The sequence below is a fragment of the Lethenteron reissneri genome, chromosome 58 (assembly GCF_015708825.2).
Source record: "Lethenteron reissneri isolate LAM-NWPU_2019-01 chromosome 58, ASM1570882v1, whole genome shotgun sequence".
NCBI classification, from domain to species: domain Eukaryota; kingdom Metazoa; phylum Chordata; class Hyperoartia; order Petromyzontiformes; family Petromyzontidae; genus Lethenteron; species Lethenteron reissneri.
The window spans coordinates 5,429,922-5,443,390 of NC_083836.1; the positions used below are offsets into that span (position 1 = coordinate 5,429,922).

The 13,469-nt window shown below is 55.5% G+C and overlaps 1 protein-coding gene across 1 annotated transcript in view; it reads left to right on the top strand.

The window, feature by feature from the left end:
• Positions 1-13,469, top strand: part of LOC133357452 (dedicator of cytokinesis protein 9-like) — a 172,587-nt gene that overhangs the window by 80,351 nt on the left and 78,767 nt on the right. The window contains 13 exon segments of the mRNA XM_061575397.1: positions 25-94; positions 673-798; positions 1,268-1,339; positions 2,067-2,213; positions 2,572-2,655; positions 2,780-2,891; positions 3,136-3,323; positions 4,159-4,278; positions 7,693-7,786; positions 9,297-9,385; positions 10,191-10,287; positions 11,179-11,245; positions 13,068-13,118. Coding sequence (XP_061431381.1) covers positions 25-94; positions 673-798; positions 1,268-1,339; positions 2,067-2,213; positions 2,572-2,655; positions 2,780-2,891; positions 3,136-3,323; positions 4,159-4,278; positions 7,693-7,786; positions 9,297-9,385; positions 10,191-10,287; positions 11,179-11,245; positions 13,068-13,118 — 1,317 coding nt within the window.

Below are 13,469 nucleotides of genomic sequence, written 5' to 3' on the forward strand. Positions count from 1 at the left end.
TGTGCCGTGTGTGTGGCTGCGCAGCTTCCTGGTGCACTTTGTGGACCGGTGCCACGAGGAGGAGCAGGACCACCACCTGCACTCGTACACTCGGGTGAGGATGCGCCTGCCACTCACCGCATGCACAGAAGCCACGATGGTCGTGATGATGATGATGGCAGTGGCGATGACTATGGAGAAAAATTAGAATGATGATTTTTCGATTTAAAGCTTTCGTGACTGCAGGGGTTCATCTTCTTGGTTCTTTCGGTGAAGTCACGTAGAAGGGAAATAATAAAATAAAAAAAATAAAACATAATAAAATACAATTCTCACGACGTTTCGGCCACAACGCAAGCAGCCGTCTTCAGGTGGAGAACAGGTCTGTCGGGGAGACAGCGTGTCCCCGACAGACCTGGACGGCTGCTTGCGTTGTGGCCGAAACGTCGTGAGAATAATTTTATGATGTTTTATTTTATTATTTTATTATCTCCATTCTACGTGACTTTACCGAAAGAACCAAGAAGATACAATGATGATGTTTGGTGATGATGATGGTGGTGATGACGGCAATGATGAACATGATAGTGGTGGTGATGACGATGGAGATGATGACGATGGAGACGGTCGTGATGACGATGATGACGGTGATAATTGGCTGTGACGACGGTGCCGATGGCCTCGTGCTCGCAGTACGTGTTCAAGGCGGAGCCGTGGGACGAGCAGAGCGGCCGCACGACGCACGAGGAGCTCGTGAGGACCATGGAGCTGCTTCTCGGCTCCTCCGTGGACCAGCAGCTCAACAGCAAGCTGCTGAAGGCACGCTCGCCCAGCCACACAAAGATCCCCCGTGTAGCCTTCACAGACTGTAGGGGCAAATGCTGCTAGCGAGCACCTATGAAGGCCGGCACGGCACACGAGGGGGTGGGTGGCCAGCACCACGCCCGGCCGCCTTTGTCTCCCCAGTGGCGATGTTTGCACATCACACCACGTACTCACTTGAGGCTGAGTCGACCTAGGGGAGGGCCAGGACCGGTTCAGATAATCGTCACTGGTGTTGGCCGTGAGCGGGAATCGAACCCGGGTGGCCAAGTTCGTAGCGCAGCGTAGCGCTAACCACTACACCACCGCTTCTACCCACACACACGCACACTGGCCAACGCTCACCCACACTCACCCACACTCGCTCTCACTCACCCACACTCACCCACACTCACCCACACTCACCCACACTCGCTCACTGTATCTTACGGTGTTCATTTTGACTTCTCTCCTCCGTGTCCAACAGCACCTGTGGTTTTTCTTCGGGATCATCAGCAAGTCCATGGCTCAGCACGTCATAGAGAACCAGCGGCTGTCGGTAAGCAGCTGACGAGCGTCTCGCGGTCACACCTCGGCCCACATAACCCCCTCACTCACCACTCCTCATCACCCCCCCCTCACTCAGCTACTCCACACGCAATCGCCCGGCTCGGCCACCCCGATGTGAAACCCACGGCTGCTGGTCGACATGAACGAACATGGAGATCCCCCCCACCCACCCAACCCCCCTTCATCTCTGCTTTAGGTTCATAGATTCTTTAGAGCATTTGGCTGCTGCTATTCATGTCCACCTGGTAAGCCACTTCGTTGAGCTATCGCTGGGCTTTACCTGGTTAAAATATTTGTTGTTAAATGTGTTTACTGATTTGATTTACTTTACCCTGCGATCCTCTCGCGTTTTCGTATCGTTTGTCGCTGTGACGATCTGACCCCGTGCCCCTACTGCACATCTGTGCGAAAAGCGCCTTCACAGCTAAACGGATTCCTCCTGCGAATAAATATTCCGGTTCTGATTGGATAAACTCGCGGATGTTTGAAACCTCGAGGTCCTTAACCGGCGGAAGCGGCGGCTCAGCATTTTGCCTTCTCCGAGCCGTTAGCCGGCCACCTCGGTGTGCCCCCCTCCGTCATCCCCCCCCCGTCATCCCCCCCCCGTCATCCTGAGCGAGGCTGCTTCACCGAAACGCCGGAGGCGGTGGCCTGTCTGCCGATCTCGGTACCGAACCGCTGCGCCCTACTTGTGTTTGCCCGCGCGCGCGTCGCAGCTGAAGCGGAGCGAGCGCTTCCCGGCATCGTTCCACCGCAACCTCGACTCGATGGTGACGCAGCTGAGCAAGCACGTGCCGAGGATTCACCGGGACACGGGCGAGGAGGCTCGCAGTGCCAACGTCAGCCTGGCCGCCTTCCTGATGGTCAGTGGCGCTTCCCTGTGTGCCTGTCGTCGCCGCCGCTGCGTCGCTGTGATAATCGCTGCATCTTCATCGTCATCGCCCTGTGTCTTATCGTCATCGTGGTGATCAGTGTCTTCACTGCATCTTCACTGTTTATCCTTCATCATCGTCACTGCATCTTCATCATCTTCACTGTTTATCCTTCAACATCACCTTCACTGCGTCTCCATACCCTCGAAAGGGGCGCTCTCTAGAGCCCCCATCTGATGTAGGCCACATCCCCGAGCACGCGGCGTGAGCAGGGAATTGCAGGGCTGCACCTTAACCCCGTGACTCCAGTGCCGCGGTGACGATCCGAGACCGCGTGTACCCCCCACAGCGCTGCTTCACTCTCATGGACCGCGGATTCGTCTTCCGCCTCATCAACTCCTACATCACGAGCTTCCCCATCATGGACTCCAAGGTGAGACCGTCGCTCCACCACTCCCCCCCCGTGCCGCCACCTCCCTCCCCCGCCCCCCCCTCCTCCGCCCCCCCCTCTCCCGCCCCCCCCAGCTGACACCGTCCCTGTCGTGTCGTCACCGCAGAGGACGTTCGACTTCCGCATCGAGTTCCTGCAGATCGTGTGCAACTACGAGCACTACGTGCCGCTCAACCTGCCCGTGCACGCGGAGCCCGGACCAGCGCAGCGCCCACAAGGTGGGGGGCAGGCGTGGGGGGCAGGCGGGCGAGGGGGGGGGCGTCATTAGGCTCGCTCGGCATCACGGGTAACGTCCCGCGTCGAAAAATAACCGCAAAACACCGAGCTTGGGAAATGTTTTAATGATGATACCCATCATCATTATCTCCGTCTCTCCTGTATCCCCCCCATCTCAACCATACTCCCCCACGCCGCCCCCCCATTCCCCCCCCTCCCCCGCCGACCCCCCATTCCCCCCCCCAGTGCCGGCTCCGTGGGAGTTCCGCGCGGGCGACGACTTCTGCCGCCGCCGCGTGCTGGCCGGGATGCTGCTGCGCGAGGCGGCGGTGGCGGCGGGGGAGACGCTGGGGGGCGAGTCACGGCGAGCGGCGCTCGGGGTGGTGCGCTCGCTACTCACCAAGCACTCGCTGGACGACCGCTATGCGCAGCCCGTGAGTCGTCCTCATGCCGGCACCTCACCCCCCGCCACCACCCAGGCCCACGCGGCGAGGTTCTGTTTCTCTCGCATTGAAGGTCACCGGGAGGTCGCTGCTGTTCCGGCGAGCCTCGTGAGCGGCCGCGTGTCACACTCCGGCTCGAGGGCTCCTCCCCCGGTCGCTCGCCCTCACGCTCGCCCTCACGCTCGCTTGCCCTCACGCTCGCTCGCCCTCACGCTCGCTCGCTCGCCCTCACGCTCGCTCGCTCGCCCTCACGCTCGCTCGCCCTCACGCTCGCTCGCCCTCACGCTCGCTCGCCCTCACACTCGCTCACTCACCCAGCACGGCATAGGAGTCAACCCATAACACCTGGGTCTGTGCCGTGACCTCCTGCACCCAGCCTGGCACATCAGTTCAACCCATAACACCTGAGTTTGTGTCGTGACGTTCTGCACTTAGGCTGGCACATCGGTCAACCCATAACACCTGGGTCTGTGTCCGTGACCTCCTGCCAGCAGCGAGAGATGTTTATGTGTCACGTGACGGCCTCAAAGTGCACCTAGCCTGGCGCAAGCACTGTGGTGACGTTCCCATCACATAGTTGGGTGTGTGTGCAAACTCAGCGGTGGCGCAGCGGTTAATGCGCTGCGCTATCTGAACTTGTCCTGGACCTCCCCTAAGTAGACTTAGCCTTAAAATAGTAGCTGGTTCAGTGTGTAAAATCAAAGGCGGTCGGGCGTGGTGCTGGCCACCCACCCCCCGGTGTGCCGTGCCGGCCTTCATAGGCACTGAGCAGCACTTGCACCAACCAGTCCGTTGAGGCTACGCGGGTGATCTTTGTCTTTTGCAGGCCCAGCAATCCCGTGTGGCGATGCTGTACCTGCCGATCCTCTCCATCCTGCACGACAACTACACCCGCATGTGCTTCCAGGCGGTGGTCACCTCCGACAGCAACCCCATCCCACAGCCGGTACCAGCAGCAGCAGCAGCACCAGGCTTCACAGTGCAGTGGAGAAGCCTCCAAACCCATCGCCACGATCCTCAGAGATTGGAATCACAGCAGCTTTTGGCTAGCCATTGAGAGGGGGGAGGTAGGAGAGCACGTGGAGGGGAGCCAAGTGAGATGAGAGGGGAGTAGAGTGAGATGAGAGGGGAGAGGTAGGAGAGTGCGTGGAGGGGAGTGGAGTGAGATGAGAGGGGAGAGGTAGGAGTGTGCGTGGAGGGGAACCGAGTGAGATGAGTGGGGAGAGGTAGGAGAGTGCGTGGAGGGGAGCCGAGTGAGATGAGTGGGGAGAGGTAGGAGAGTGCGTGGAGGGGAGCCGAGTGAGATGAGAGGGGAGAGGGAGGAGAGTGCGTGGAGGGGAGCCGAGTGAGATGAGTGGGGAGAGGTAGGAGAGTGCGTGGAGGGGAGCCGAGTGAGTTGAGAGGGGAGAGGTAGGAGAGTGTGTGGAGGGGAGCCGAGTGAGATGAGAGGGGAGAGGTAGGAGAGTGCATGGAGGGGAGCCAAGGGAGATGAGAGGGGCGAGGTAGGAGAGTGCATGGAGGGGAGCCGAGTGAGATGAGAGGTGAGAGGTAGGAGCGTGCGTGGAGGGGAGTAGAGTGAGATGAGAGGGGAGAGGTAGGGGAGTGCGTGGAGGGGAGTAGAGTGAGATGAGAGGGGAGAGGTAGGAGAGTGCGTGGAGGGGAGTGGAGTGAGATGAGAGGAGAGAGGCAGGAGAGTGCGTGGAGGGGAGTAGAGTGAGATGAGAGGGGAGAGGCAGGAGAGTGCGTGGAGGGGAGTAGAGTGAGATGAGAGGGGAGAGGCAGGAGAGTACGTGGAGGGGAGTAGAGTGAGATGAGAGGGGAGAGGTAGGAGAGTGCGTGGAGGGGAGTAGAGTGAGATGAGAGGGAGAGGTAGGAGAGTGCGTGGAGGGGAGTAGAGTGAGATGAGAGGGGAGAGGTAGGAGAGTGCGTGGAGGGGAGTAGAGTGAGATGAGAGGGGAGAGGTAGGAGAGTGCGTGGAGGGGAGTGGAGTGAGATGAGAGGGGAGAGGTAGGAGAGTGCGTGGAGGGGAGTAGAGTGAGATGAAAGGGGAGAGGTAGGAGAGTGCGTGGAGGGGAGTAGAGTGAGACGAGAGGGGAGAGGTAGGAGAGTGCGTGGAGGGGAGTAGAGTGAGATGAAAGGGGAGAGGCAGGAGAGTGCGTGGAGGAGAGTAGAGTGAGATGAGAGGGGAGAGGTAGGAGAGTGCATAGAGGGGAGTAGAGTGAGATGAGAGGGGAGAGGCAGGAGAGTGCGTGGAGGGGAGTGGAGTGAGATGAGAGGGGAGAGGTAGGAGAGTGCGTGGAGGGGAGTAGAGTGAGATGAGAGGGGAGAGGTAGGAGAGTGTGTGGAGGGGACTAGATTGAGTTGAGAGGGGAGAGGCAGGAGAGTGCGTGGAGGGGAGTAGAGTGAGATGAGAGGGGAGAGGCAGGAGAGTGCGTGGAGGGGAGTGGAGTGAGATGAGAGGGGAGAGGTAGGAGAGTGCGTGGAGGAGAGTAGAGTGAGATGAGAGGAGAGGTAGGAGCATGCGTGGAGGGGAGTGGAGTAAGATGAGAGGGGAGAGGTAGGAGAGTGTGTGGAGGGGAGTAGAATGAGATGAGAGGGGAGAGGTAGGAGAGTGCGTGGAGGGGAGTAGAGTGAGATGACAGGGGAGAGGTAGGAGAGTGCGTGGAGGGGAGTAGAGGGAGATGAGAGGGGAGAGGTAGGAGAGTGTGTGGAGGGGAGTAGAGTGAGATGAGAGGAGAGAGGTAGGAGAGTGCGTGGTGGGGAGTAGAGTGAGATGAGAGGGGAGAGGTAGGAGAGTGCGTGGAGGGGAGTAGAGTGAGATGAGAGGGGAGAGGTAGGAGAGTGTGTGGAGGGGAGTAGAGTGAGATGAGAGGGGAGAGGTAGGAGAGTGCGTGGTGGGGAGTAGAATGAGATGAGAGGGGAGAGGCAGGAGAGTGCGTGGTGGGGAGTCGAGTGAGATGAGAGGGGAGAGGTAGGAGAGTGCGTGGAGGGGAGTAGAGTGAGATGAGAGGGGAGAGGTAGGAGAGTGCGTGGTGGGGAGTAGAATGAGATGAGAGGGGAGAGGTAGGAGAGTGCGTGGAGGGGAGTAGAGTGAGATGAGAGAAGAGAGATAGGAGAGTGCGTGGTGGGGAGCCGAGTGAGATGAGAGGGGAGAGGTAGGAGAGTGCGTGGTGGGGAGGAGAGTGAGATGAGAGGGGACAGAGGTAGACATTGGCAAACATACGGAAGACCTCAACAACAAAGCCCCATTCAGTGACGCTTGCCTTAATGAACCATTGTCATTGGCTATGACTATTATTGTTGTCGTTATTAATGTGTGTTGAACTCCTTTCGCGCCGTACGTAGCCAACCGTGCTAATCGGAGGTGCGGGGGAAGGACAACAAGCTAAACATAAAAATCAGTTCTAAAGAAATGAGTTTTCAATCTAGATGATTTAAAAGTGGCATAGCCCCGGTGGCTTCCTAATTTGGGAAGGAAGAGCGTTCCAGACGGCCGCAGAAGCGCATCTGAAAGCGCCACGCGATGCGGTGACCACCGCCTTTGTTCGATGTCCGGCCAAAAGCCGCTGCTGGTTTCCCTGACGAGATCAGCGAGGTTTTGTGGTTCATTTGTGGCAAGCACTTCGTGTGTAATCAGTGCCACCTAATGACGTATTCGTTCGGCAAGCGGAAGCCAGTACAGCTTCTTCTTGGTTCTTTCGGTAAAGTCACGTAGAAGGGAAGTAATAAAATAATAAAAATCAAACATAATAAAATAATTCTCACGACGTTTCAGCCACAACGCAAGGTCTGTCGGGGGAGACAGCGTCTGAATTCAGACGCTGTCTCCCCGACAGACCTGGTCTTCACCTGAGGACGGCTGCTTACGTTGTGGCCGACACGTCGTGAGAATTATTTTATTATGTTTAATTTTATTATTTTATTATTTCCCTTCTACGTGACTTTACCGAAAGAACCAAGAAGATGAATCCCTGCAGTCACGAAAGCTTTAAATCGAAATTTCATTATGTTTTATTTTTATTATTTTATTACTTCCCTTCTACGTGACTTTACCGAAAGAACCAAGAAGATGAATCCCTGCAGTCACGAAAGCTTTAAATCGAAATTATTTTATTATGTTTAATTTTTATTATTTTATTATTTCCCTTCTACGTGACTTTACCGAAAGAAGCAAGAAGATGAATCCCTGCAGTCACGAAAGCTTTCAATCAAAATAAATCCAGTACAGCTCGGTGAGCACCGGCCGGATACCGTCGGATCTTGCAGGGCCCTCCTGTGCAAGGGGCCTTGACAAAGCAGTGAGGCCTTCACCCATTCATCAGTGACGTTGACGTTACGGTGATGCCGATGCCAATTGCAGAGCCCCAGGGAAGACGTTCTGAATCACGCGTTGCCCAAGAGCGCTTCCAACACCCTGGAGGTGGCAGCCTTCACCTTCCCCTCCACACTGAGCGGTGAGCAGAGCTCAGTGAGCAGTGCACCTCCCTGTGCATGTGTGTTTGTGTTTGGGGAGCGGTGGCGTAGCGGTTAGCGCACTGTGCTACGAAGCCGGTGACCCGAGTTCGATTCCCGCTCACGGTCAACACCAGTGACGGTTACTTGAACCGGTCATGGGCATCCCCTAGATCGACTCAGACTCAAATTGGTACCTGCTGCGGGGTGTAAACATCCCCACTGGGGAGACAAAGGCGGTCGGGCGTGGTGCTGGCCGCCCCCACCCCTCGTGTGCCGTTCTGGCCTTCATAGGTGCTCACTAGCAGCACTTGCCCCAACAGTCTGTTAAGGCTACACGGGGGATCTTTGTCTTTGTCTTGTATCAATGTGTGGGGGAGTGGTGGTGCTTTACATTCTTCTGGGATTCCTCGTAGTCGAGTAAAGATGCCCCTGCAGGTGTCTCCACTTGTCGGTGTTGTGAGGTGGACCTGGCTGTCCATGGGTCCGGAGATGGCTGAACAGGCCACTCCGTGACCTGCAGATCTTGGCACAGTGTGAGCTCCAGGATGTTCCCTCCTGGAGCTCACACTCGCTGTTGTCTGCCTCTGGTGTATGTTGCTTTGAGTCGTGCTCTTTGCCTGGCTATCAACTTTCTTCGCTCGGCCTCAAAACGCTGAGTTCCATTGTTTATTTTGGCCATCCATGATGGTCCATCAAGCGCATGGATTTCCCAGTTGTTTGAATCTGTGTGGCTTCGCATGAGGTGCATTTTAACGTTGTCACGGAAACGCTTCATTTGACCTCCGGGGGCAACGTGATCCATCGCTGAGCTGGGAATAGAAGATTTGCTTAGGAAGCCATTCATCCTCGCAAGGTGACCTGCCCATCTGAGTTGATGCTTGATCATGATGATGGCCTCTATGCTGGACGAGTTGGATCGATCCAGGACACCGATATTAGTTCGTCTTTCTTCCCAGGCGACGTTCAGTATTTTCCTGAGACAGCATTGATGAAACATTTCGAGAGATTTGACGTGTTTACCATAGGCGGTCCAGGTTTCTGCACCACCACGTAAGAGGGTTGGAATGATCACAGCATTATTCACAGCTACTTTGGCCTTGGTGGTGGTAATGTCGTGGTCTTCAAAGAACCTCCTGGGGTAATCCGATGTTGGATTTCACAATCAAGACATTGCTGGAGAGATGGCTGCCTAAGTATGTGAAACTGGGAACGTTTTCTAATATTGCTTCATTTGACCTCCGAACCCGGCGACCCGATTTTGATTCTCGCTCACGGCGAGCACCACAGTGACGATTTCTTGAACTGGTCCTGGGTCTCCCCCAGGTCGACTCAGCCTCAAATGAGTGGCTGGTGCCATGTGTATACACCCCCACCTGGGAGATAAATGGCGGCCGGGCGTGGTGCTGGCCGCCCACCCCCTCGTGTGCCGTGCCGGCCTTCATAGGCGCTCGCTAACAGCACTTGCCACGACAGTCTGTTAAGGCTACACGGGGGATCTTTGTCTTTCAGTGGGAGCCAAGAGGGGAGATTCTCGCCTCTCGGTCGCGAGCTCCGACTCCAACTCGAGCCTCCACGAACGCAGGAACACAATGGACCAGGTGAATCCTCCAGCTGCAGCCAAGCCCTAACGTTCACTCTACTCACTACTCATCATCATCTTTCATGATCATCTCTCATCATCATCTCTCATGATCATCTCTCATCATCATCTCTCATCATCATCTCTCATGATCATTTCTCATCATCATCTCTCATCATCATGATCATCTCTCATCATCAACACCGTGGATCAGTTGACTCCTCCAGCTGCAGCCCTGCCCGAACGCTCACTCTACTCACAACTCATCATCATCATCTCTCATGATCATCTCTCATCATCATCTCTCATCATCATCTCTCATGATCATCTCTCATCATCAACACCGTGGACCAGGTGACTCCTCCAGCGGCAGCCCTGCCCTAACGCTCACTCTACTCATCACTCTCATGGCATGTGTGTGGCGTGCGTGTGGCATGTGTGGCATGCGTGTGTATTGTGCGAGTGTATCGAGCGTGTGTGTGGCGTATGTGTCGTGTGTGCCGTGTGTGTCGTGTGGGCTGGCGTGCGTGTGTGTCGTGTGTATTGTGTGTGTCGTATGTGTGTGGTTTGGTGTGTTGTGTGCCGTGTGTGTCGTGTGTGTGTATCGTGTGTGTGGTGGTGTGCGTTGTATGTGTGTTGTATGTGTGTGGTGTGTGTGGTGGTGTGTGTGTGTCGTGCGTGTGTGTGTGGTGTGCCGTGTGTGTGGTGGTGTGCCGTGTGTGTGTGGTGTGCGTGTGGTGTGTGTGTGTGTCGTGTGTGTGGTGTGCGTGTGGTGTATCGTGTGTGCGTGTGGTGTTTGTGGTGGTGTGCGTCACCGTCCACAGGCGGCGACGCTCGTGCTGCGGCCGGACGTGCTGCACGTGGTGGACGTGCAGACGCTGCTGCTGTGCTTCCTGCACGTGGTCAAGCACGCCCCCCCAGGTGACCCCCCTACCCAGCCCCTCCCCTCACCACCCCCTACCCAGCCCCTCCCCTCACTACCCCCCTACCCAGCCTCCCCCACCACCACCCACTGCCCGAATGGCACGTGACAAGCTTTTGAAAACGGTTAACCACGCTCGCCACCTCGCCACGCTCACCACGCTCGCCACCTCGCCACGCTCACCACGCTCACCACGCTCGCCACCTCGCCACGCTCACCACGCTCACCACGCTCACCACACTCACCACACTCACCACGCTCGCCACGCTCGCCACGCTCGCCACGCTCGCCACGCGTGCCGTCACCAGATCGAGTCGTTGTTTTGGTCGTGGCGTGCTGCGTCTCTCCACGTGCATGCCGAAATTGGACCGTTCGCTAATGAAATTCGGCTCGTGGCGAATCGCTAACACACTTTATACATGTCGAAAGCGCAGCCATGCCGAATTATCCCCGATTACGAATGCTCAAATACCGAAATAACGAGGTTTTACTGTATATGTAATCGGCGAGGTTTTGGGCAGTGGTCCTTCATGGTGCGCTTTCAGATGCGCTTCTGCGGCCGTCTGGAACGTTCTTCCTTCCGATATTAGAAAGCCACAGGAGCTATGCCACTTTGAAATCTGAGTTGAAAACCCATTTCTTTAGAAGTGCTTTTAGTGTTTAGTTTGTTGTCCTTCCCCCCTCCGCTTCTCCAATTAGCATGATTGGCTCCGCACGGCGCGAAAGAAGTACAACATACACACATACTGAGGCGGTCGAGCGTGGTGCTGGCCACCAAGTTTTACTCCCTTGTGTGCCGTGTCGGTCCTTTATCGGTGCTACTCGCAAACAACACTTGCCCCAACAGTCTGTTAGATGCTACATGGGGAATCTTTGTCTTTGTCCCACAGATGCCCTGCTCAACTATTGGAGGAAGACCTCCAGCAATGAAATGTTGGACTTCTTCGGGATTCTAGAGTGAGTGACAATCAGAGCAGAAACACGTGTCCACACGGACAACAATAACAACAGCCCCTATTCGCCACTAAGTGGTGGTGACATCATCACAGCACTTGTGCCAGGCTGGGTGCACGTTGAGGCCACGGGAAGTGTGGAAGACACGCTGGTGGCAGGAGGTCGTGGTACAGACCCAGGTGTTTTGGGTTAATTTCCTGAGATCACTGGCAGATGCACCACCTTCGATGGCTTCTGTGCCAACTTGCTGCATTTTAGCTGCCCGGCGCTCCGCTCGTTGTTCTGACCATCGTTCCTCCGCCCTCCGATGGTCTTGGAGGTCGACTACCTCCAAATGTCCAGTAGTGTCCTTCACGAGTTGTGTGCTGTGTGTGATGTGAGAGCTGTGTGTGAGCTGTGTGTAGGGTGCGACGGTGGTGAGATGGTTCTCAGGAGGTCGTGGGTTCGATCCCAACCCTAACGCCTGCTATATATTTGGAATTTGCGTTTCTCTCTCCCCGTGGTCACGTGGATTTTTTTTGGGGGTCCTCCTGTTTTTCCCTCCGCATTTAGAACCACGCGTTTAGACTGTTTGGCTGCTATAAATGTCCACGTGATGATAAGCCACTTCGCTGAGCTCTCATTTGTGGCCAGGACACATCTGAAAAAAGCTACATGGCTCAGTGAGCCTTACCTGGTAAATACAAAATAGGTTTCGTAAAAAAAATGTTTTTAGGTACATATGTGTCCTATGTGTGTGTATTGTGTACATGTGTGTGCTGTGTATGTGTGCGTGTGTTATATGTGAGAGCTGTTTGTGAACTGTGTGTGTGCTGTGAGTGTTGTGTACGTGTGTTGTGTGTGCTGTGTGTGCACTGTTTGTGTGCGTGTGTGTGCTGTGTGTGTGTGCTGTGTGTGTGTTGTGTGTGTGTGCTGTGTGTGTGCTCTGTGTGTGTGCTGTGTGTGTTGTATACGTATGCTGTGTGTGCTGTGTGTGTGTGTGCTGTGTGTGTGTGTGCTGTGTGTGTATGCTGTGTGTGTGCTGTGTGTGTGTGCTGTGTGTGTGCTGTGTGTGCTGTGTGTGTGCTGTGTGTGTTGTATACGTATGCTGTGTGTGCTGTTTGTGTGTGTGCTGTGTGTGTGATGTGTGTGTGTGCTGTGTGTATGCTGTGTGTGTGCTGTGTGCTGTGTGTGTGCTGTGTGTATGCTGTGTGTGTGCTGTGTGTGTGTGTGCTGTGTGTGTGCTGTGTGTGTTGTGTGTGTGCTGTGTGTGTGCTGTGTGTGTGCTGTGTGTGTTGTGTATATTGTGAGTGTTGTGTGTGTGCTGTGCGTGTGCTGTGTGTGTGCTGTGTGTGTTCTGTGTGTGTGCTGTGTGTGTGCTGTGTGTGTTCTGTGTGTGTGTGTTGTGTGTGCTGTGTGTGTGTGCTGTGTGTGTGCTGTGTGTGTGCTGTGTGTGCTGTGTATGCTGTGTGTGTGCGCTGTGTGTGTGCGCTGTGTGTGTGCGCTGTGTGTGCTGTGTGTGTGCTGTGTGTGTGCTGTGTGTGTGCTGTGTATGCTGTGTGTGTGCTGTGTGTGTGTGTGCTGTGTGTGTGCTGTGTGTGCTGTGTATGCTGTGTGTGTGCTGTGTGTGTGTGCTGTGTGTGTGCTGTGTGTGTGCTGTGTGTGCTGTGTGTGTGCTGTGTGTGTGCTGTGTGTGTGTTGTGTGTGTGTATGTGTGTGTGCTGTGTATATGTGTATGTGTGTGTGCTGTGTATATGTGTATGTGTGTGTGCTGTGTGTGTGTGTGCTGTGTGCTGTGTGTGTTGTGTGCTGTGTGTGTGATGCCTCTCCCTGTGCTCTCTTACAGGTTGTGTCTGCACCAGTTTAAATACCTGGGCAAGCGCCACTACTCCAGCAGGTGACTCCCTGCGTTACTCACGTCATTCAACCGAGTCAGCGTCACAGCGTGCACAGTGTGATGTATCTGGAGTGCAGGCTCCCAGAATGCACTGCGTGCCGTAACAGTATTCTTCAAAGTCACAGGAGTTACACTGCAGTCCGTGTGTGTGTGTGTGTCTTTGTGCATGTGGCGTGTAACCGTGTGGGGAGCGGCAGTGTAGCGGTGTGCGCGCAGCACTACGGACCTGGCGACTCGAGTTTGATTCCTGCTCATGGCCACAAACGCCAGTGACGGTTATCCGAACGGGTCGACTCAGCCTCAAATGAGTACCAGGCGCGGCGTGTAAACATCACCACGTGAGAGACAAAG